General features: G+C 41.5%; 2 protein-coding genes across 2 annotated transcripts in view; both read right to left on the reverse strand.

The window, feature by feature from the left end:
- MIPEP (mitochondrial intermediate peptidase) overlaps positions 1 to 14316 on the reverse strand; it is a 216772-nt gene extending 202456 nt beyond the window's left edge. The window contains exons 1-5 of the mRNA XM_004386578.1: positions 14311 to 14316; positions 13932 to 14261; positions 10627 to 10800; positions 7640 to 7728; positions 4746 to 4832 (exon numbers count right to left, since the gene is read on the reverse strand). Coding sequence (XP_004386635.1) covers positions 4746 to 4832; positions 7640 to 7728; positions 10627 to 10800; positions 13932 to 14261; positions 14311 to 14316 — 686 coding nt within the window. The remainder of the gene's footprint in view (positions 1 to 4745; positions 4833 to 7639; positions 7729 to 10626; positions 10801 to 13931; positions 14262 to 14310) is intronic.
- Positions 14317 to 20984: 6668 nt separating this feature from the next.
- The window catches only part of C1QTNF9 (C1q and TNF related 9), a 9602-nt gene continuing 8478 nt past the window's right edge, over positions 20985 to 22108 (reverse strand). The window contains exon 3 of the mRNA XM_023740916.1: positions 20985 to 21933. Coding sequence (XP_023596684.1) covers positions 21161 to 21933 — 773 coding nt within the window. The 3' untranslated portion in view covers positions 20985 to 21160. The remainder of the gene's footprint in view (positions 21934 to 22108) is intronic.

Below are 22108 nucleotides of genomic sequence, written 5' to 3' on the forward strand. Positions count from 1 at the left end.
GTCGTCTCATCTCCTGTTCTTGGGACTTGAGCTGTCAGCCTATCTGCCAAACCTGGGATTCGTCGATCTGCACAGCCTGTGAGTGGGAGCTCTGTTCTCCAACCTTCCGATCTTGGGCTTGCCAGCTTCTGCAGCTGTGTGACTTGGGAGAGGCCTCTACCCTGATCGACGGACTTGGGACGTTCTAGCCTCTACAATCACGTGAGCTGTTTCCTTGATAGAATCTCTCTATTTATATTACACTTTACTGGTTTTGTTTCTCTAGAGAACCCAGCCTAAGACAAAATGTATGAAAAAAATTAAGATTCACTAATTTCACTACCCAAAGATAACGGCTGTTAAAATTCATGTATTTCCTTCCAACCTACTTTCAATATTATACAGTGAAATGCGTGAGAGCCGGAACCCACAGAACTGCCTCATTTTTCTGAGTCTCGTAAGTTTTCCACTTTTGACAGGGTGCAGTCTTACTATTTTTCTATTGCTTGTTAGGTGGAAAATATTTAAAGTTTTCCTTTTCTGACAGGTTTCCACCTTACATGGTTTCCAGCTTTCACAGGTTTTACTGTATTATTTTTCTTACAATAATTGGAGCAGACTACATGTACTTTTGTATCTTTCTTCTTCTTATAAAATTATAACATAGACATCAATCATTTCTCTATATCTTTAAATATTCTTCAAAAACATGATTTTTAATGTTTAATGTATTGTCATATGGACTAAAACTATTTTCATTTTTCCCACTCATAAACCACACTATGATAAAAATTCTTGAAGATACATCTATTTATTCTTGTTTGTTTTCTTGGGATAAATTCCCAGAAATGAAATTGATTAAAAAGGTATGTACAGTGATATATATTAATAAACTGTCCTAAAAAAAGTATCAATTTACACTTAGAAATAACTTCCTATAGGGTCGCTATGAGTCAGAACCGATTCGACGGCACGTAACAACAGAGAGAACTCATTATCTCCAACCATTAACATTATTGTTATTCCTTTTCAACTTTGTCAGTTTGATGGGCTCTTTGCTTTAGTCTACGTTTCCTGAATAGTGGTGGTGGAGGTGTTAGTTGTCGTCAGTCGGCTCTGACTCATGGTGACCCACGTAAAACAGAATGAAACGCTGCCTGGTCCTGCACCATCTTCATGATTGTTGGGAAGCTCTAGCCCATTGTTGTAGCCATCTTCCAACCTACAGGGCTCATCTTCCAGCACTTTATCAGATAATATTCTGTTGTGATCCATAGGGTTTTCATAGGTTAATTTTTGGAAGTAGATGGCAAGGCCTTTCTTCCTAGTCTGTTTTAGTCTGAAAACTCTGCTGAAACCCATCCACCCTGCTAATGATTGCTTCCAGCATCACAGCATGATTTCTATGTGCCAGGTACTGAACAAAGCATTTTACATGAATTATTTCATTTAAACCTCATAATAATCCTATGCAATTCCTTTTTATTTCCCTTTTACAGAGGAGAAAACTAAGGCTTAGAAAGCTATGAAGCCAATATTAAACCCATTCTAGAACCTACATTTCCAGCTACTACTTTACACTTATTAGTAGTAAAGTAAAAACATACTTTTATAAGTATAATGGCCGTTTGTTGCTATTCCTTATTTTGCGAAATGAGAGTTTCACAAAAAAATCCTTTGCCCCCTTTTTCAATAGGGTCTTCACTTTTTTTTTTTTTTCTTTTGTAAGTAATTTAGTAATAGTAAATATATTAACCCTTTGCCATAGAAGTAGCATTTTGTCCCATTGTTATATTCTGGCTTGGAATGTGGAAAGGTTTTGCTATAGGAAAGTTTGTAACTTATATAATCAAATCACTCTTTCCTGTTATGTTGTCTGTCTCTGGTATGATGCCAAGAAAGACTTTCAACATCCTAAGATTATTCAATACTTAATGATTTTTCTGTTCTTTTTAACATTTAAATCTTCAATCAATCTACTTTTTTCTCAAAAAGGTTACTTATTGGTCTAACACCATTTACTGGACAGCCAATTCTTTCCCTACTGATGTGAAATGACACTCCTATCACATATTCAATACAGTCTTACATAAGTTTGTGTCTGTGCCTGAACTTTCTCTATTCTTTCATTGATCTGAGTATTCTGACATAAGCATAATGCTCTCTTAAATGCAGTATTTTATAGTATGTTTTATTTTCTGGTATAAGTCCCTTTTTAGTACTTTTTACCAGATTTTTCCTGCCTACTCTTGAATATTCACTGTCTATGACTTAAAAACCATTTTGCTAAGTAATAAACAAAAAATCTTAAGATATAGATTGGACAGCATCAAATATACAGGCCAGTAGAAAACACTATTGAGCTTCCTTACCTAAAAAAACAGTATCCTTCTCTCTGTGAAGTCATCTTGCATGTTCCCCAGTCATGTGTGTATATGTATGTGTATGTGTAGGTGAGCATGCATGCATGTGTGTGTGTGCTGAGGTTCTGCACTTTCTGCCTTCCTAAGATTATCCCAAAGTATATTATAGTTTTTGTCGTTATCATGGCTGGGATTTTCCCTCTACTGTATTTTCTGGAGAGCGTATCTGTTATACTCTTTGCATTCAGGAAAGTTCTTGATGGTTTTGGAAAACACCAAGTTAAACAGGTTTCTTTATGGCTAGGCTTCTCAGACTCTAATATACTATAATTCTCCGAGAAGGGGAAATGCATATTAATTTTCAAACTTAACCAACCAACAGAACACTTCCAGGAATGCTTTTGAATATTGCGCAGAAGTAGTAGTTCAAGGAATGCAGCTTAGGAAATACTAAGAATAAGATGAAGGTCTACTCCCCTCAAATCACTTTTCTGTGCATTAGCTTGTCATGACAGTATAATTTACTAAATCTACAACTCTTTTTTTCAGCAATTGTCTTACACTCTATCATATGCAAAGTTCTAAGATATAGTTCTTTCTGGGTCCAGCCAAGCCTCCTGATGACACCAATGCCATGGGATTTTAATAACCAGTACTTCAAATTACTGTTTCCTCCTACTCCCAAGCTGCTTTTCCTTTTCAGAATATTGATATTCTACCTAGCTTGTTTTTCTGAATGTATTTTAGAATCACTTTGTTATTTAAAAATTCTCATAGGCATTTTTAGTAACATCCAGAAGTATGGCATGTATACCATTACTACAAGTCCTTCGTAAAATGGTCTGCTTTTCCACCACAATTTTCAAACATTAAGTATGGAAAACTCCATCGTTAGTAAAGTCAGGTTATGAGAAACCTTATTATTTTTAGCATTTTTTTGTTGTTGTTACTTAAAGTCAGTACTAGTTGAGTACAATTCTGGCACAACTAGCGTGCATTCAACTTTTTCTTGCTTCACTCAAAGGATATATAATGCTGAAGCCTAAAATTATAATGAAAACAAACTATTCTGAGGACACAGCCAGCTTTACTAGTATCCTGAATGGCAGGATTGATGAAGTAAAACAAGACTAAGCCATTATCTATGTGCCAGTCACGCAGGTGAAATAACTCCTCAAAGACTGAGTCTAATCATGTGACTTGTCTATGATGGTACTTATATGCTATACTAATAGCAATATTCTATTATTAACTAAGGAGCCCTGGTTGCCCAGTGGTTAAGCACCCACTGCTAACCAAAAGGTCGGTGGTTAAAACCCAGCAGCCAAGGGAGAAAGATGTAGCAGTCTGCTTCCATAAAGCTTTTTACAGCCTTAGAAACCCTATGGGACAGCTCTACTCTGTCCTATCGTATCATTATGAGTAAGAATCGACTGGACAGCAAGAGGTCACAAACCACATACAGAAACAGAAACGGAGAGAAAAAAGCAGCAGGAGGACAATCACGTAGCCAAAGTAAACCTGTTGCTGTCAAGTTGATTCCAACTCATAGCAACCCTACAGACAGAGTAGAACTGCCCCATAGAGTTTCCAAGGAGTGGCTGGTGGATTCAAACCTCCGATCTTTTGGTTAGCAGCCCAGCTCTTAACCACTGGGCCGCCAAGGCTCCAAAAGAAGTAAATCTCCAATAAATAAAAAGTAGATAAACAGTTACAAGTGGGTGAGAAAAAAATTAATCTCTGTTACAACACAAATATCACAGGCAGGTTAATGACAAGCCCTACACTTGTTTTATAAATACATTTGAACAAAAGATAAGATACTCAAGGTCCTATAACAAATATTTTTAAGAATGGACTTAGAAATTAGGCCTTTTAAATTCAGAATAATAAATGTAATCTAATGAACCAAAGCAAATCATTTCAAGGATCTTAACATCAACCCAGTAAATAAAATCAAGTTGCTTACATCTTCTGATGGCACTGATTACAGAATTTTAACCACAAAGCTAAGTGTACTTATCTGTTGTTTTTAGGAATCCATTCACTGATTAAGTACCTACTACATGCCAGGAATGGTTCTAGGTGCTGAGGATGCAGCAGTGAATAAAACAGACCAAGTCCCTGCCCTCAAGGAGCTTCCAATCCACTGAGGTAGAAAGAAGATAAACAGTAACACTAATAAATCATGTAATGTTGGGAGTGATTAGGGCCATGAAGAAAACTAAAGCAGGATAAGAGGACAGAGCATGACCTGGTAAGATCTCAGAAGAGCCACCATGTGAGTGAGCCCTAAGGAAAGTGTGAGTCACTAGGCACCAGGAGGAGGGACACCCCAGGCAGAGCGGCCCTACCCCAGCACCTCTGTAATCACAATCACAATACACACAAAGGAATGAGTACCTGGTTTCTGGATCGAGGGAATCCATAAGTTTTTTATCAGCTAGCAATTTTTGCAAACTTTGATATAATTCCACATTTGTATTCAACCTAGAAAAATTACAAATGAAAAAAATTAAATGATTTTCTAATACCTAATTTTTTTACTTTCCATCAAAAGAATGCTGTCCAATCCCAGTGTACACATGCTCAGAGACCAAAGGCTTGGGGTAGGTTTTTGCTTTCTTCTTTCATCTGGACCATCCTTAGAAACTGAACCAGTTAGTAGAGAGAAAAGCAGTCGATTAGGCTACGGGTCAAGGTACTAACTGCTCTGGAAGGGGAAAGAGTACATCTGAAACCACAGTCAGCAGCTGGGACGGAAGGGGGGGGGTGTGGTAACTGGTAATTTAACTGACCTGCTGCCACTCGGAGCCAGTTCCCATTAGCAATATGCGAAAAGCATTCTTTTTTTTTTTTTTCTTTTAATGAAAAAGAAAGGAGTGAGGATCGGTGGGAGGGTGAACAGGCACAAATATTTTCCAGTCCTAAACCAAGTACCCTAGAGTGCAGGCGACCTTCTTGCTCATACACATGAGAGTGGCAGGTCGCGGTCAGGAGCACGGGCTCTGGAGTCACAAACCTGGGTTTAAATTCGGGCTGTAGTACTACACTGTGATCTTAGACAAGCTATTTAAACCCTCCTGGCTTGTTACAAGATGGGACAACGCCAACCGCAGGTTGCAGTCAGGATTAAATGAGATGATGTGTGTAAAGCATACCTTCCCTGTACTAACTGTAGCTACTGCTACATGGCGGTGCCAGCCTGCCCTCAGCCAGTGCTATGGAGCCGACCGTGCCCCACACCGAGCACCAATCTCAGCCCAACCCGGGGTGCTGCTGTCAGTTCCCTAGACCCAAGAAAGCCCTGGCACTCTCAGAGCTGAAGTGTGAGCAGTTCTAATACAACCTGCTCCCTGCCTGGTGGATCCCCAGGTAAGCGCGAGGTTATAAAAACCATCCACCAATTCCTCTTCAGGACCCAAGGACAGGCAAGTTCCCCAGTCAGTTCACAATCAATAAAATGAACTTTTATATAAATTAAAGGGTTTTTGTTGCCTCTGTGCTCACGGGTCTTCCCAAACACCAGGGGCACTAAGACAGTCACTTCCAATCAAGAAGCTCTCAACAAGGAGGGCTAGCACACCCTCTCATGCCTGGCTCCCAGTACTGATTCCAGGAAGACAGGGAGGAAATCAGTGTGGTGCCTCCCTCCTAGGGCCTGTGGACATAAGGTGTTACCCCAGGTCACAAAGGATGGCAAGTAGGGAGGTGGCCTTCACTGTACCCTTTTCAGAAGTTAAAGCAAACCTCCCACATCAGGTGTTGTTGGAAGATCCTGAGGTAAAGCCTACAGTTTAGTTACACATGGCATTAAGCCTAAAAAAGAACACCTTGTTTTAGGCTTTTTTTCCATTACTGGAAAATAAATCAATTCTACACAAGCAACTAAATCATCCTGATTTTTTAAAGATCAACTGAGGAGGTCACTTAAGATACAGTTCAGTTAGACTCAAGGAGAAAATGAGTCATGGTACTCAGACAGACTAGAAAGCAAAGCTCTAGGGAATGATGGAGACTGTTTCCAACCCCTGCCCCATCCCCGACAGGTCGCCAGGAGGCGGCAACAGGTCCAGAAGAACAAGAGGCTCAAAAGCTGTCCGTGGTAAATGAAGGCCATAGGCAGACACTCTTGACCAGGCTGCCCCACGTTCCCATCGTCCGCCCACACACTAAGAGCATGTGTCCACAAGGACAGAACTGTGTCCAGGTTCGAGGCCATACAGCAGACGGAGTGCTCCAGCAGGTGACCTAGCGGCCTTTCACCTGGCCAAGGCTCTCTTTCACTAAGAGTCCCCACTTTCAGCACCTTTGTCAACCCAGTGTGTGGAGTTTGCAGGGACCAGCTTCACCCCACTCAGCAAGCTGATTTTCAATGGCTCTGTAAGAATCATATTTACTGTCCTAAGTGTTGCTCAACGCAACGAAAAGCAGCAGCAACACATCTGAAGCGTTAGGTCCTCCAGGAAGCCATCACCCTCCTCCTACAACTTCTGATTTGTGAAAATAAGTCTTAGCATGTTGTTTCTCACGGCTTCCAACCATAACTTCACGTGGGCAAGTCCCCAGGCTCTCATCCGTTCTACGCACTTTCTGGCACGGTGTCATGCACCTGAGTGCTTTTAAATACAGCACTGCCCATCTCTAAGTTATTTTAACAAGCACATTGGAGCCCTCATAAGTGGCTTAAAAATGTTTAAATTTACCTCAAAATCACTTTGAAGGCATTCACTGCATCATGGCCACCTCAGTTTACAGCTGCCTCGGCCCTCCCGGGGTGTTTTATGGTCTCCCTAGACCACGCTAATCCTGACTTGGCAGCAACTCCGAGGGCAGTATTTTGGCTTCTTGGCCTGTGGCCTAGAGCCATCAATGGTGATAGAAATTTAATCATGTGATAATCTAGTAACTCCAACTCACTACTGAGATACTAAAAAGTCCTCACCATAACGCAAATAACGATGGCAGTGATGATGGTATGGGATGTTTGCTATGTGCCTGACACCATTTTAAGCACTTTATATTTATCATCTCATTCAATCCTCATAACAAGCCTAAGAGGCAAATAATTTTATTAACCCTATTTACAGACAAGGAAAGTAAGTCAGAGAAGAAATTAAAGAACTAGCCCAAAGCTACACTGCTGGGCGCAGTCGGCTTCCAGAGGCCCGTTTCCACAGTCATCACACACAACACCTCCCACATTGCGTGTGTAAGACACACCCTGTGGACAAAATCTCCTACAGCAAGCCCACAGAACGTGCCGCCCAGATAGTAAAGAAGGGGACAACACATACTTTTCCACCATGGTGCCGATACATCTACAAGCTTCTTCTGCAGCCTCTCTGAATGCTGGGTCGGGGTGGGCAATTTTCACAAAATCGGCCTGGTAAGGGGAGAAAAAAAAACCAAAGGGAATTTGATGGAAAACTTCCTTCCAGGATCTGAGAGTTAAAAGGAAAATCTGTGCTTTAATATGTGCCATTTGGCTTGACCCATGTGTTTCCATTACTGAGTTCTCCCTAAACTAGTAAGGCAAATAGGTTCCTTCTCAACATTTAACTGTTATTCTTAGGACCAAGTTTGCTTCACTCCAAAGAAAATACTCTTACTAACTACACTTTAGAAGTCTTTTGCCTTCAAATGTAAACAACAAGAAAGTTCTTCCAAAGTCTACAGTGGAAAAAAAGCAGACTCTTATTTCAAATTGTATTAATTATTCTAAAACTTTCCAACTAAAATTGTTTTCAAAATGGTTCTCACATCTTAAACTGGTGCCAGAGAAAAACTCTTTGAAAACACTCTTTTAAAAAAATTGATATGTAGTGTAGTTTCAAGACTGATTTAACTATATTCTAGTCTTTGTGCAGGAAGAAAGGGCACATTCTTTCTTTATTGCCCTTTTAGTAAAATATGAAATCCTAGTTCCAGAATAAAACACCTAGCTCATTACTAGTCGTACCACCACCCCTACCACCACTACTACAATATTGAGCACCAGAAGTAAACTTAGGAAGGACTCCTTAAAAAAAAAAAAAAGAAAGAAGAAGAAATCATATAAACTACAGTTTAGTTTTCATGTTACGGTGATACACTGCAAAAACAAAATACAAGAAGCTACAAAACTGTCTTTTCTTCATTCTCCAAGAAGACAACTTGTGTGACTATAACATATGAAATAAAATCACCACACAGTAAATTTTTCTAATTTTATTATCAAATTGTTTTAAATGCAAAACCATTTAAATCCATGGTATGATACAACATTTAATAACAGTAATAAGATAACGTTAGTATTAAAGCACCTGAAAAATTGTTGTTGTTGTCAGGTGCCATTGAGTCACTTCTGACTCACAGTGACCCTCTGTACAAGAGAATGAAACACTGCCTGGTCCTGCACTACTCTCACAACCACCACCATACTGGAGCCCATTGATGCGCCATTGTGTCAATCCATCTCACTGAGAGTCTTCCTCTTTTTCACTGACCCTCTACCAAGCATATGTCTTTCTCCAGGGACTGGTCCCTCCTGATAACATGTCCGAAGTACATGAGACAAAGTCTCACCATCCTCACTTTTAAGGAGCACTCTGGCTGTACTTCTTCCAAGACAGATTTGTTCATTCTTCTGGCAATCCATGGTATATTCAGTGTTCTTTACCAGCACCATAATTCAAAGGCATCAGTTCTTCTTCAGTCTTCCTTATTCATTGTCTAGCTTTCACCGCATAGAAAATACCATGGCTTGGGTCAGGCGTATCTTAGTCTCAAAGTGACATATTTGCTTTTAACACTTTAAAGCGGTCTTTTGCAGCAGATGTGCCCAAGGGCAATACGCTGTCTGATTTCTTGACTGCTATGAATTCATACACGAGTTAAAAGTCATAGAACTGTTGTTGTAAGGTGCCGTCAAGTCGGTTCCAACTCACAGTGACCCTAAGTACAATAGACGAAACACTGCCCGGTACTGCACTATCCTCATGATTGTTGTTATGCTTGAGCCCACTGCTGCAGCCACTGTTTCAATCCATCTCATTAAGGGTCTTCCTCTCTTTCGCTGACCGTCTACTCTACCAAGCATGATGTCCTTCTCCAGGGGCTGCTCCCTCCTGATAACATGTCCAAAGTATGTGAGATGAAGTCTCTCCATCCTTGCTTCTAAGGAGTATTCTGGCTGCACCCTCCCCAAAAAAGTCAATTTTACTGTACAATAATTTTTTAAATAAATAATTTTTAGAAAGATGGAGAAGTTAACAAACTTTCCAACATCCCCTAGTAAGGTTTCATCTGACTGAGCCGTCAGCCAGCCCCTGGAATGGCAGAGAACAGCAAGGAAGAATGTGAGCTCCACAGCCAGCTGCTGGATTCAAAGCACAGCTCCACCACTTACTGGCTGGGTGGCCGTAGGCACATCACTTAACCTCTCAGTGCCTTTCTTCCCTCATCTGAAAATGGAGAGGTGCTGAGAAGATTAAATCAGTTAATCCAGGCAAAGCTCTTATCACAGGGCCTGGGGCCGAGTAGGACAGAAACAAAAGTGAACACCAGAATGTAAACTCCAGGAGGGTAGAGATTTCGTCTGTGTCTTTTTCATTTCTGTCTTTTCAGTGCCTAGAACAGTGCCTGGCACATAGTAGGTATGCAATATTAATGAATGTGAAAGGAAAAAAACTATACAGTCCAACACCAAGTTGGGAAGATCATGAATTATCACTATGTGGACCACTCGCTACCTTCACTGATACGAGTTACCAAGGTTTGGCTCTTTTGGACTAATAGAAAACCACGCTTTCCATCTCAAAAATGGGTTTCTTAGTTGGTGAAGAAAACTACGTACATTTCTATTTCAATTTCAAAATGTGAAAAAAGTCTTTAATACAATCAGTTTGAAGCCAAAACCTCGTTTTTAATCAGAAAATGCACTCCTAAAAAGATTTATAAAAAGTTGTTTTTCCGAAGAGGAATTTTACTGCAAATGTACAGAAAAAAACATTCTATTGGAATTTTGGCAGAAGCTTTCATAAACGAAGACTCTTTGCCATATAAGTAATCATTCTTTTATTACGCATTAAAGTACAAGTTCTAAATATCACCTTTTCCTAAACGTTTCTCCCATTCCTAATAACATTCTTCAGTATTACACCAAATTACACCAAACAGCTCTCAAAGTTTAAGACATTTTAATCTTATAGCCTAATATTAACCTTAAACAACAAAAGGATACAGTTAGTTTAATTTATCACAGCTTAAAACATGGTCTCAAGTCTTAAACAAAGCACCTTACCAAGTCGGCCACTCTGCACAAGGAATCCGAGAGCTCATCAAAGATGAGCACGGTCTTCGGCCCCGGTGGGGTCTTGCACGCTAGCTCCACGAGCACTTCCGTTTTTCTCAAGGCTTCTTCTTGTGCAACCTGAAATCCTTCTGGGGCACTGAGCTCAGGAACTCCAAAAAGGCCCTAAAATTCAAAGAATATTTCCAGCTGATAACCAAAAATATGATTAATGTGAACATTAAATAGAAATATTTTGTCATACAGAAAATCTTGGTTTTGTTGATGTATCACCTGTGATCACAGACATCACTTTCATATTCCCCGCGTCACTTCCACACCAATGAGATTGAAAACAATGTTTTAGGGACGTAAGGTTTCTTCAATTGGTAATTATTTTAGCAAAGACAAAAAACAACAGCATGATATGAGTTCAAAATCCAGCTCTGTCACTTACTACTATAGGACATAACTCACCGAGCAGTTGGGAGGATTAAATGAGATGTAAAAAATCATAACAGTGCCCAGCACATAAAAAGAAATTTAATAAATGTCATCTATAAACATTATTAGGTATGTAATCATGGCCAAGCTATTTATGGTCCTAGGCCTCAATGTTTTCATCAGGTACAATGGGGATGATAATATGTACCTCACAGCATGGGTACAGGTCCTAAGTTAGAAAATGTATGCAAAGTACTCAGGACAATGTCTAGCAAGCAGTAAGGTCTCAGTACACAATACCAATTATTCCACAAGCTAAAATAGGGAGATGAGTTGATTATCAAGTATATAGATCTTTTGTTGTTGTTAACTGCCACTGAGTCGATTCCAACTCATGGTGACCCCATGCGTGACAGACTAGAACTGCTCCATAGGGTTCTGTGGGCTATAATCTTTATGGAAGCAGATCACCAGATCTTTTCTTCTGCAGTGCCGCTAGGTGGGCTTGAACCGCCAACCTTTCAGCCAGCAGTCCAGCACAAACCATTTGCGCCACCTAATGACCTTTAGAAAGATTTAAATAAACAAATTAAACTAAGTCATAGGCTGAAACTGGCAGCCACTTTTATGGTTTTCAAAGGTGTTTCAGTATCTCGATAAAGACCAAAACAAACAAACAAAAAAAAAACCCTAGATCTAATGGGGATGACTGCTCACTGACATCAACCATTCTCTGTGCTAGCTCAACCACCCTTGTTACAGCACACAGGACGGCAGGAAAAACCACCCAAACATTTAATATGCACCTACTGCAAGCCAAGTCATGAGCTACGTAGCTTTTATAGGTTCTCTTATTTAAATCGCATAGTCCTAGAGCAGAGACTATCATTCCCATTTCACAGATACAGAAACACACTTAAGAAGTTAAAAAAACCTGCTTGAGGTCACCAGCTAACAGTGGGAAAGCCGTAACCGGAACCTGCTCTGCACATCTTGTAAAGCCCAGCTTTTTCCATACATCTGTATTGGAATGTGTTTGTTTAAAAGACTTCTCTACTTGTGGTGTAAACGGTTAACATGCTCGACTACTAACCAAAAGAGTAGCAGTTCAAGTCCGCCTCAAAAGAAAGGCCTAGTGATCAACTTCCGAAAAATCAGCCATTGAAAATCCTACAGAGTACAGTTCTACTCCGACACACATGGGGTCACCCTGAGTCAGAATCGACTCGACGACTGGTGTTTGGTATTTAGAAGGCAAGCTCCTACAGGCAGAAACCTTGCCCTTGATCTTTTTTTAACCAGCTGTTCAACATAGTGCCTAACACGTGGAAGGAACTCAATACAGTAAAACAAACTAACGGAGATGCTTAAATTTTTAGACAGATACATTTTCGGAAATACCAACAGGTGAAATGTTCAGCCTGATCAGGCACTACTGTTTCTGTAAGATGGAATTCGTGAAGTTAAACTCTTTTCAAAATATAGTGAGAACGTGAAGAAAATAAACGAAAGACGTTGGAAGCAGAGAAGAATCGGGACCAAACATCAATTTGATCTTTAAACTGATTTAATTTAATTCAAGCACTATTTCCACTTCCCAGTACATCTTCCCCATACTGCCCTTGGAATACTAAATCACAGAATACCAGTCATGGTAATACGAAAAAAACACCAATTACATGAAATTTTTTGTTCCTGAGGCAAAAACCAATTCAAATATTTGAAAATCTAATATCAGCGCTTAAATCATGGTGCGCAAAGAAAAATAAAGCTAAAATTAATTATATTTTATCCACCAAAAAACCAAGTTTACCCTTCACTTCCTTCTGCTGCTGACTGAGTAGCTACAGGTAACATTTCTCCTCCCCACACTAATGTTAATACAAACAATCTACCCCACGGGGATATTTAGCTTAGCATATTTCACACAAGAAGAATTTAAAAACAGATGAGGAAGATAAAATAAGAAACACACCATTTAACTCACTGCAACCACGTCCTAGCCTCCTGATTATAAGAAAAGCAATGGCATAATGAAGAAATAAAAAAAGAAACAACAAAAGTAACCTCTAACCTAGAATGGACAACATCCACAAACGCAAAGTACAAGAGGTGAGTCCTTTTGAAGATCCTTTCTCACGCCCTCTTTTCAAGCTTGCCTTCCTTTCATCTTTAATTCATCATTCAACAAATATTATTGAGTGCCTACCGAATGCCAGACACCATGTTAGGCAGTGTGGATATACAAATAAGATTTCTGTCTAGTGACTTCCTGTGGGAAGAAATTCACGCTATCAACTCCACTGCATTATAGATTACACTCCTTTTAGCAGAGTTTTGTGTTTTAAAAGAAAATAAGATTCTGAAAAAAGAAATCAGTGAGTTATGAAATTTCGGGTTATCAGTGGAATTACTATTACACCACTGACGGAAAATGTGTTGTTCCAAAACAACAATATGACAACCAATGTGACATCACCAGGCAAGACCTCTCAAGGCAGAAGTGTACAGTCAGAGCAAGAGTGTGGACTTTAGCGAGGGTGTGGGTGAGTGTGAGCGTGGGGAGAGGGCGGGACGCGGCAGGCCGAATTCCACCGCCACGATGAACGATTTTGAATTCACATGGCGCCAAGGGGCTCACGCAGACGCAAGTCCTCGGCCCCACGCTTTGAGCAGCGGTCACTACAGGCCTCTCCGCCCCGCTCCCAAAGCTAAATCCAGAGATGACAGGCAAGAACACCACAATACACGTGGATTCTCTGCCCAGGGTCTTCCCAGACCCGAACGACCCCGCTCGGAACTCCGCCAGCCCGCGGAGAAGGGGGCAGACTTAGCTCGAGATGACAAGAGGACGGCCTCTCCGCGCCGCTCACCCGGCGCTCACTGAACAGATCCAGGTGGCGGCCTTGGGGTTTGACATTGAAGGCGGTGCCCACTGGGGACCAGCTGGTGCTGACCCCTCGGAACCGGATCCCGGCGAGGGGGTCGCCCCGCCCGGCGCGCAGCAGCTGGAAAGCTGCTGCCCCGGCTCTGAGGCTGCATAGCCTCCGCGTAAGCATCTTGTTCCGTGTCGGACCCCTGCCCCTGCCGCACAGCCCCGGGCCCGCGCCGCAGCTCCCACGGAAAGCGCGCTCCGCGTTTCCAAGGCAGCAGCCCACGCTACGATGCGTGACGCCCCGCGCTTCCGGGTCAAGAAGGGCATCCTTCAGGATGTGGGAACGTTGATGTCCTGAGGGCAAGAGCGTCTCCCACCGCCATCTAGGCAGCCGCTAGGGTGTCGCGCCCCCGTGTGCCTGGAGTAAGGAATTACTACTGTGGAGAGTAGCATATGATCAGGAACCGGTGGTACTGAAGGAAGAGGTCCAAGCTGCACTGAAGGCATTGGCGAAAAACAAGCCTCCAGGAATTGACAGAATATCAATCTTAGATGTTTCAACAAACGGATGCAGCGCTGGAAGTGTTTACTCATCTAAGCCAAGAAATTTGGAAGACAGCTACCTGGCCAACTGACTGGAAGAGATCCATATTTATGCCTATTCCCAAGAAAGGTGATCCAACCTAATGCGGAAATTATCAAACAATATCATTGATATCACATGCAAGTAAAATTTTGCTGAAAATCATTCAAAAGAGGCTGCAGCAGTATATTGACAGGGAACTGCCAGAAATTCAGGCCAGATTCAGAAGAGGATGTGGAACAAGGGATATCATTGCTGATGTCAGATGCTTCCTGGCTGAAAGCAGAGAATACCAGAAAGATGTTTACCTGTGTTTTATTGACTATGCAAAGGTATTCGACCGTGTGGATCATAACAAATTATGGATAACATTGCAAAGAATGGAAATTCCAGAACACTTAATTACACTCATGAGGAACCTATACATAGAGCAAGAGGCAGTTGTTCGGATAGAACAAGGGGATACTGTGTGGTTTAAAGTCAGGAAAGGTATGTGTCAGGGTTGTATCCTTTCACCATAACTATTCAATCTGTATGCTGAGCAAATAATCCGAGAAGCTGGACTATATGAAGAAGAACTCAGCATCAGGATTGGAGGAAGACTTATTAACAACTTGTGTTATGCAGATGACACAACCTTGCTTGCTGAAAGTGAAGAGGACTTGAAGCGCTTACTGATGAAGATCAAAGACCACTGCCTTCAGTATGGATTACACCTCAACATAAAGAAAACAAAAATCCTCACGACTGAACCAATAAGCAACATCATGAAAAATGTAGAAAAGATTGAAGTTGTCAAGGATTTCATTTTACTTGGATCCACAATCAACACCCATGGAAGCAGCAGTCAAGAAATCGAACGTATTGCATTGGGCAAATCTGCTGTAAAAGTCCTCTTTAAAGTGTTGAAAAGCAAAGATATCACCTTGAAGACTAAGATGTGCCTGACCCAAGCCATGGTATTTTCAATCGCATCATATGCATGAGAAAGCTGGACAATGAATAAGGAAGACCGAAGAAGAATTGACGCCTTTGAATTGTGATGTTGGCAAAGAATATTGAATATACAATGGACTGCCAAAAGAACGAACAAATCTGTCCTGGAAGAAGTACAACCAGAATGCTCCTTAGAAGCAAGGATGGTGAGACTACGTCTTACAAACTGGACATGTTGTCAGGAGGGATCAGTCCCTGGAGAAGAACATCATGCTTGGTAAAGTAGAGGTTCAGTGAAAAAGAGGAAGATCCTCAGTGGCTGTAACAATGGGCTCAAGCGTAATAACGATTGTGGGCATGGCACAGGACTGGGCAGTGTTTCGTTCTGTTGTACATAGGGTCGCTATGAGTCGGAACTGACTCTACAGCAAGTAACAACAACAACAACAGCCTGACCTTTCACGTGAGTGGAGCAGGGTGGGCCAAGTCCGACCTATTCCAATTCCCCTGGGGAGAGGGTAGTTAGAGCACGCAGCAGTGTGAGTCATCACTGCCTTGTCCAGCGTGATTTAGTGATAAAGCCTGTGGCTGAACCCAGGACCTCTGACATGCGGTCAAATGCACTTTCAATAAATCTGTTTCTACTCTAAAAGATGGTTTAAACTAAATACATGGTGTGACTGCATGTCAGAGTTATGGTTGAGTGTAGCCAAGTAAATTAACACTGAATCTTCCTTATCTATTTTAACTTGTATAATTATCATAATGAATGATTATCATAATATGATGAATAAGGAAGACTGAAGAAGAATTGATGCCTTTGAATTATGGTGTTGTCAAAGAATGTTGAATATACCGTGGGCCGCCAAAAGAACGAAAAAAATCTGTCTTGGAAGAAGTACAGCCAAAATGCTCCTTAGAAGCAAGGATGGCAAGACTTCATCTCACATACTTTGGACTTGTTATCAGGAGGGATCAGTCCCTGGAGAAGGACATCATGCTTGTTAGAGTAGAGGGTCATCGAAAAAGAGGAAGAGCCTCAACGAGATTGATTGACACAGTGGCCACAACAGTAGGCTCAAGCATATCAACGATTGTGAGGATGGTGCAGGACCAGACAGTGTTTCATTCTGTTGTACATAGGGTACCCATGAGTCGGAACCGAACTGACTGGATGGCACCTAACAACAACAATAATTATCATAAACACAATCTACAGTATAAACTTTGTTTGTTGTCGTTAGGTGCCATCCAGTCCATTTTGATTCATAGCAACGCCATGTGACAGAGTAGAACTGCCCCCTAGGGTTTTCTAGGCTGTAATCTTTATAAAAAGAGATTGCCAGGCCTTTCTTCCATGGTGTCACTGGGTGGATTCAAACCACCAATGCTTAACAGTTTTGCCACCAGGGCTCCTTAGTATAAACTTGTAGAGGGAAGATTTTGCCAAACTTCAATCGACAATATGGGAACAAAAAGGTTTGGGAGAATGAAGGGGGTGAGGCATAAAGAATTTTTTAATTTAGGAATTAGAATGACTTATAGGATGGTGCTGATATGGAAAGGTGGGGAAATCTTTGGAAAGCTATTGTTAATGTTAGTTGCCATTGAGTAGGCTCCAACTCCTAGCAACCTTATATATAACAGAACGAAGCGTTGCCTGGTCCTGTGCCATCTTCATGATGATACATTTGAGTCCATTGTTTCGGCTATTGTGTCAATCCATGTCCTTGAAGGTTTCCCTCATTTTCACTGACCCTCTACTTTTCCTGATGACATGTCTAAAGTAAGCAAGTTGAATTCTCGCCATTCTCACTTCTAAGGAGCACTTTGGCTGTATTTCTTCTAAGATTGATTTGTTCGTTCTTCTGGTAGTCCATGACAGTGTAGTCAATATGCTTTGCCAACACAATTCAAATGCATCAGTTCTTCTTCAGTCTTCCTTTTTCATTGTCCAACTTTTGCATGCATATGAGGCAATTGAGAAGACCATGGCTTGGGTCAGGTGCACCTTAGTCATCAAAGTGACATTTTTCCTTTTTAAAACTTCAATAAGGTCTTTTGCAGCAGATTTTCCCAATGCAATATGTCTGGTTTCTTGACTGCAGCTTCCATGGACATTGATCGTTGATAGAATAGAAAGCTATTGTTGTGTGCTGTCGAGTCAATTCCAACTCATGGCAACCCTATAAGACAGAGTAAAAACTGCCCCACAGGGATTTCAAGGCTGTAACTTTTTAAGGACGCTGACCATCAAATCTTTCTCCCGAAGAGCGGCTGGTGGGTTTGAACCACCGACTATTCAGTTAGCAGCTGAGTGCTTAAGCATTGCACCACCAGGGCTCCTTTATAGAAAGCTATAGCTACCTCTAATTTAATGGAAATCATACTATGCTTGGCTCGGGTTCAAGTTCCTGTCCAGGATATGAGGCTTAACCTTCCTAAACTTAAATTTCCTTATCTGCAAAAAAGAGATTATAATAAGTGCCTTATAAATATTAAAGGGTTCTGTTAAAGTAAGTTTTTTTTTCATTCTGAGAGGCTTCTGTGAGTAGAGAGAGGGAGGAACCACTGACTGGAAAAGGGACTGAGGTTATAGAAAATGAAAAGTGAGGCTGCAAAACAACTCTCTTTCACATTTTACCTGGACACAGCCCTGTTTCTACGGCTGGTCTCAGAGACCTGCCACTTCTTGGTATCTCCTGGGGTAAGGCTGCTGAATGGAGAATCAACATAAGACCCATCCTTTGAGAACTGACCCTTCTGCAGAAGTGCAGCTAGGTGGGCTGGGCCTGAGGAAAGAAGACCACCCAGGAGAGTAAGGGGGTCCTTGGGTGGTGCAAATGGTCAAGCATTATACTTGAGTACTAACCAAAAGGTTGGCGATTTGAACCTACCCAGAGGTGCCTCAGAAGACAGGCCTGGTGAGTGCCTCTGAAAGATCACAGCCCTGAAAACCCTAGGGAGCACAGTTCTAGTTTGACACACGTGCTGTTGCCGTGAGTTGGAGTCAACAGAAACGGGTTTTTTTTTTTTTTCTTTTTTGGTTTTTAGGAGAGTAAGCAAGAATGGGAGCCCTGGTGGTGAGTGGTTAAGAGCTGGGCTGCTAACCAAAAGGTTGGCAGTTCAAATCCACCAGCCTGCTGCCTCAGCCTTCAGCTAAACTAGTTGCCACCAAGCTGGCTTCAACTCATGGCGACCCCATGTGTGTCAGAGTAGAACTGGGCTCCACAGCATTTTCAATTGCTGATTTTTCAAAAGTAGATCAATCACAAGGCCTTAAAGGTTAGCAGCCAATCTCGTTAACCATTTACACTACACAGGGATTCTAGCTAGCCCCCGTAAATAACGTGCCTCCTCCTCTGCTTGACCCAGGAGCTAGATACCTGTTGACTCCTGCATATCGGTGTCTGAATGAGGTGGACTGTGGTCTTTTATGAACTAATCAAAGGGTGATTTATTCGCCTTATATACCAGAGGTGTGAGTTGTACAAAGGAACAAGAACCCATGTGAACCTTTTCATTCCACAGCAAACAATAGTCACATTTTTAAATGTACTTCTTATGCAGTCCCATTCAGAGCTTTGCCTCACCCTGAAGGTTTGGTCCTAAGGTCGGGCCTTGCTCATTTTAACATTGCCTGTTGGGTTTGAGCCTGGAGACCTTCTGTAAAGTCCCAAAAGGCCAGAGGTGAAGGCCAAGAGCATTCACTGTATGTGCTTCCTATAGAAGCTTCGAACCCTCCCACTCCCCCACTACACACACACATAAAATCAAATTTTAAGTTTCACCTGGTACGAGGAGAAGCACAAGAAATGGTGATGATGATGATAACCAGTGAAGTTAAGTTAAAACAAATTTCACTGTGTACCTATGCTATTTTTTACCTTAACTGTAAATTTTACGGAGTCCCTAGGTGGTGCAAATGGTTAATGTGCTCAGCTGGTAACCAAAACGTTAGAGGTTCGACTCCACCCAGAGGCACCTTGGAAGAAAGGCCTGATGATCCACTACCAAAAAATCAGCCATTGGAAACTCTATGGAGCACAGTTCTACTCTGACACACATGGGGTCACCATGAGTCAGAGTCGACTCAATGGCAACTGGTTTTATAAATTTTATATTTCATTATGTATGCACAGTAAGTTGTGATTTCCTTCTCTATTAGCTTTTTAATCAGAGATTTACAGTTTTTTAAAATCCCCCAACCCCTGACTCCATGTTTTATTAACATCGAGTTATTTGTAGCTTGTTGGCTCCTGGAGTCGTTAGTCAGGGGCCATATGTCTTCAAGGCAGCCACGTCACAGTGCAGACCTGGTGCCTAGGGCACACCCTTACAAAAAGACAGGAAATATGTCACTTGAAAAAGAAAAATTCATCAATATGTTTTACAAAAACATTTATTTCATTATGGTTTTTCAAAAAAGAAGTTTCAAATATGAGGGTTTTGTTTTTAGCCCAGAGTTGGTATCCTACAAGAGGTCCTAATCTTTTAGAATGCAAACATTTAAGCATAGACTCCCTCAGTGGATGATGGCAGGTAGTATGTTAACAAGGTGTCTGGTGTCCCAGAGAGCCTGAATATAGTTGTTAGACTTTCGAAAACTGGATTCCAGATTCATAGACAACTGATGGAAAATAATCTCAAATGGCAGATTAGACTCCCCAATCAACTTTGTTTTTGAAGTCCTTCAAAACATAGTTTACATCTCACCTTTTATATCCACTCCTCCCCTAAATTTGATAGGCCTAAAAAGGAAGTTTCCCTTTTACCTTACTCTCATAATAAATTCATCCCGATTTTCTTCTGATTATAACTCCATATGGTATCTCTGTCCAGTAACTTTTTTGCTCTCTCATAGCTCATTTAACATTTGTAGAAGGAAAATGTTGTTTTTGTTGTTAGGTGCCTCCAAGTCGATTTTCGACTCATGGCGACCCCACGTGACAGAGTAGAACTGCTGCATAAGGTTTTCTAGGCTGTAATCTTTATGGAAGTAGATCTCCAGGTTTTTTCCCCACATAGCCCCCGGGTGGGTTCAAACCACCAACCTTGTAGTTAGCAGCCTAGTGTTTAACCAGTGCGCCACCAGGGTGCCTTAGGAAGAAAATAGTGATAATGAAATATTAGATGGTGAGCTCTTTGAAAACAGTTTTCCTCATTCATCTTTGCATGAGTCTGGCAAATGGTTAATTAAACAAATATTTGCTGAACTGAATGGCAATTAAAACCTAAGGGAGAAAATGAGCAAAATGTTTTTTAGCTTTCTGGGCTGTCTCATTGTCACCAGCTTAAAACTGATTAGTCACTAAATAGAATAAACATGTTCATTTTCTTTCTCCCTGAAACACAGATGGCCCCTTAGAGCACTTAACATGATATCAAAACGCTCTTCCCAAAGTCACACACACGAAAAGGATTCTTCAGGTAATGGGAATGAAGGAAACTACTAAATAAATTGTCAGAAACAATCCAAAAGTGTTCAAAAAAAGAAAAAGAAGGAAAGAAACAGTGCAAGTATTTTTCAATTTATTCTTGGAAAGACAGTAATTTTCATAAAAACAGTTTTAGGCATTAACTTTCCTATTCTCACCTTTGTATGATTATTGCAGTAATTACAGCAATCAATGTCGTAAACTCACCTAATGACTTCGTCATTAGGCTAATTCTGGTGGATGGTGAGGCAAGTTTATAAACCATCTCCGTCACGATCTGGTGAACAGTAGGAAGCCCGTGAAAGTGGTGTCATCATCTTCATCTGCAAACAAGCCATTAAACCTCTCTCGTCCTGTCACCTGCATCCATACCTCATCCCCAAGCTTCAGCTCCAAAACCATGCCCCCAGACGCCTGGTCCTCAGAGCCCATATAACCGTCCTTGGTGTGCAGAACTTTCACCCCATTTTTGACCAAAGACACCTGCACGTTCCTGGAGAACACCGTGATGTGGTAGGTGAAGTAATAGACTCCGGCAATGTGGCAGGTGAACTTCCCAGTGGCTACGTTGTAGTGGTGGAATTCGTTGTATAGGATCCTATCAAATTTGATGGGTAAATCTGAAGAAGGAAACTTGCTCAACACTGTGAGCCCCACAGTGAAGGCACTTTTTGGCAACACGGGAGTCTCACCAATTTTCCCTTTTTCTCCTCGATCTCCTTTCCAGCCTCTCATTCCTCGGTCTCCTGGCTCGCCCTGGGGCCCTATGGGCCCAGTGTCTCCCCTGGGACCAGGCTTTCCCATGGGGCCAACAGGGCCACGTAAGCCAGTTGGGCCCAAAGGCCCAGGATTGCCCTGTAAGCCTTCTGGCCCAGTGGGCCCCACTTCACCCTTACTCCCTTTTTGCCCTTGAGGGCCTGTCTCTCCTTTGAAGCCTTTCTCTCCCATAGGACCAACAAATCCCTTTGGCCCATGCTTCCCTGGGGGTCCTCTTGAGCCTGGTTCACCTTTGATGCCTTTTGCCTCAACTTTTCCATCTGCTCCTAAATAAAGAAAGGGGGAATAAAGGAAGAGATGACTATGAAACATAACCTTGTGGAAAACAACTTCTGTTTTTCTATTGTTGAACATATGAAGGAGACAAAGTAGTACACATGTCTTAGGCTGGGTTCTCTACAGAAGCAAAACCAGTGAAGCATATATATATATATATATATA

Source organism: Trichechus manatus, unplaced genomic scaffold, assembly GCF_000243295.1.
Source record: "Trichechus manatus latirostris isolate Lorelei unplaced genomic scaffold, TriManLat1.0 scaffold00168, whole genome shotgun sequence".
Taxonomy (NCBI): domain Eukaryota; kingdom Metazoa; phylum Chordata; class Mammalia; order Sirenia; family Trichechidae; genus Trichechus; species Trichechus manatus.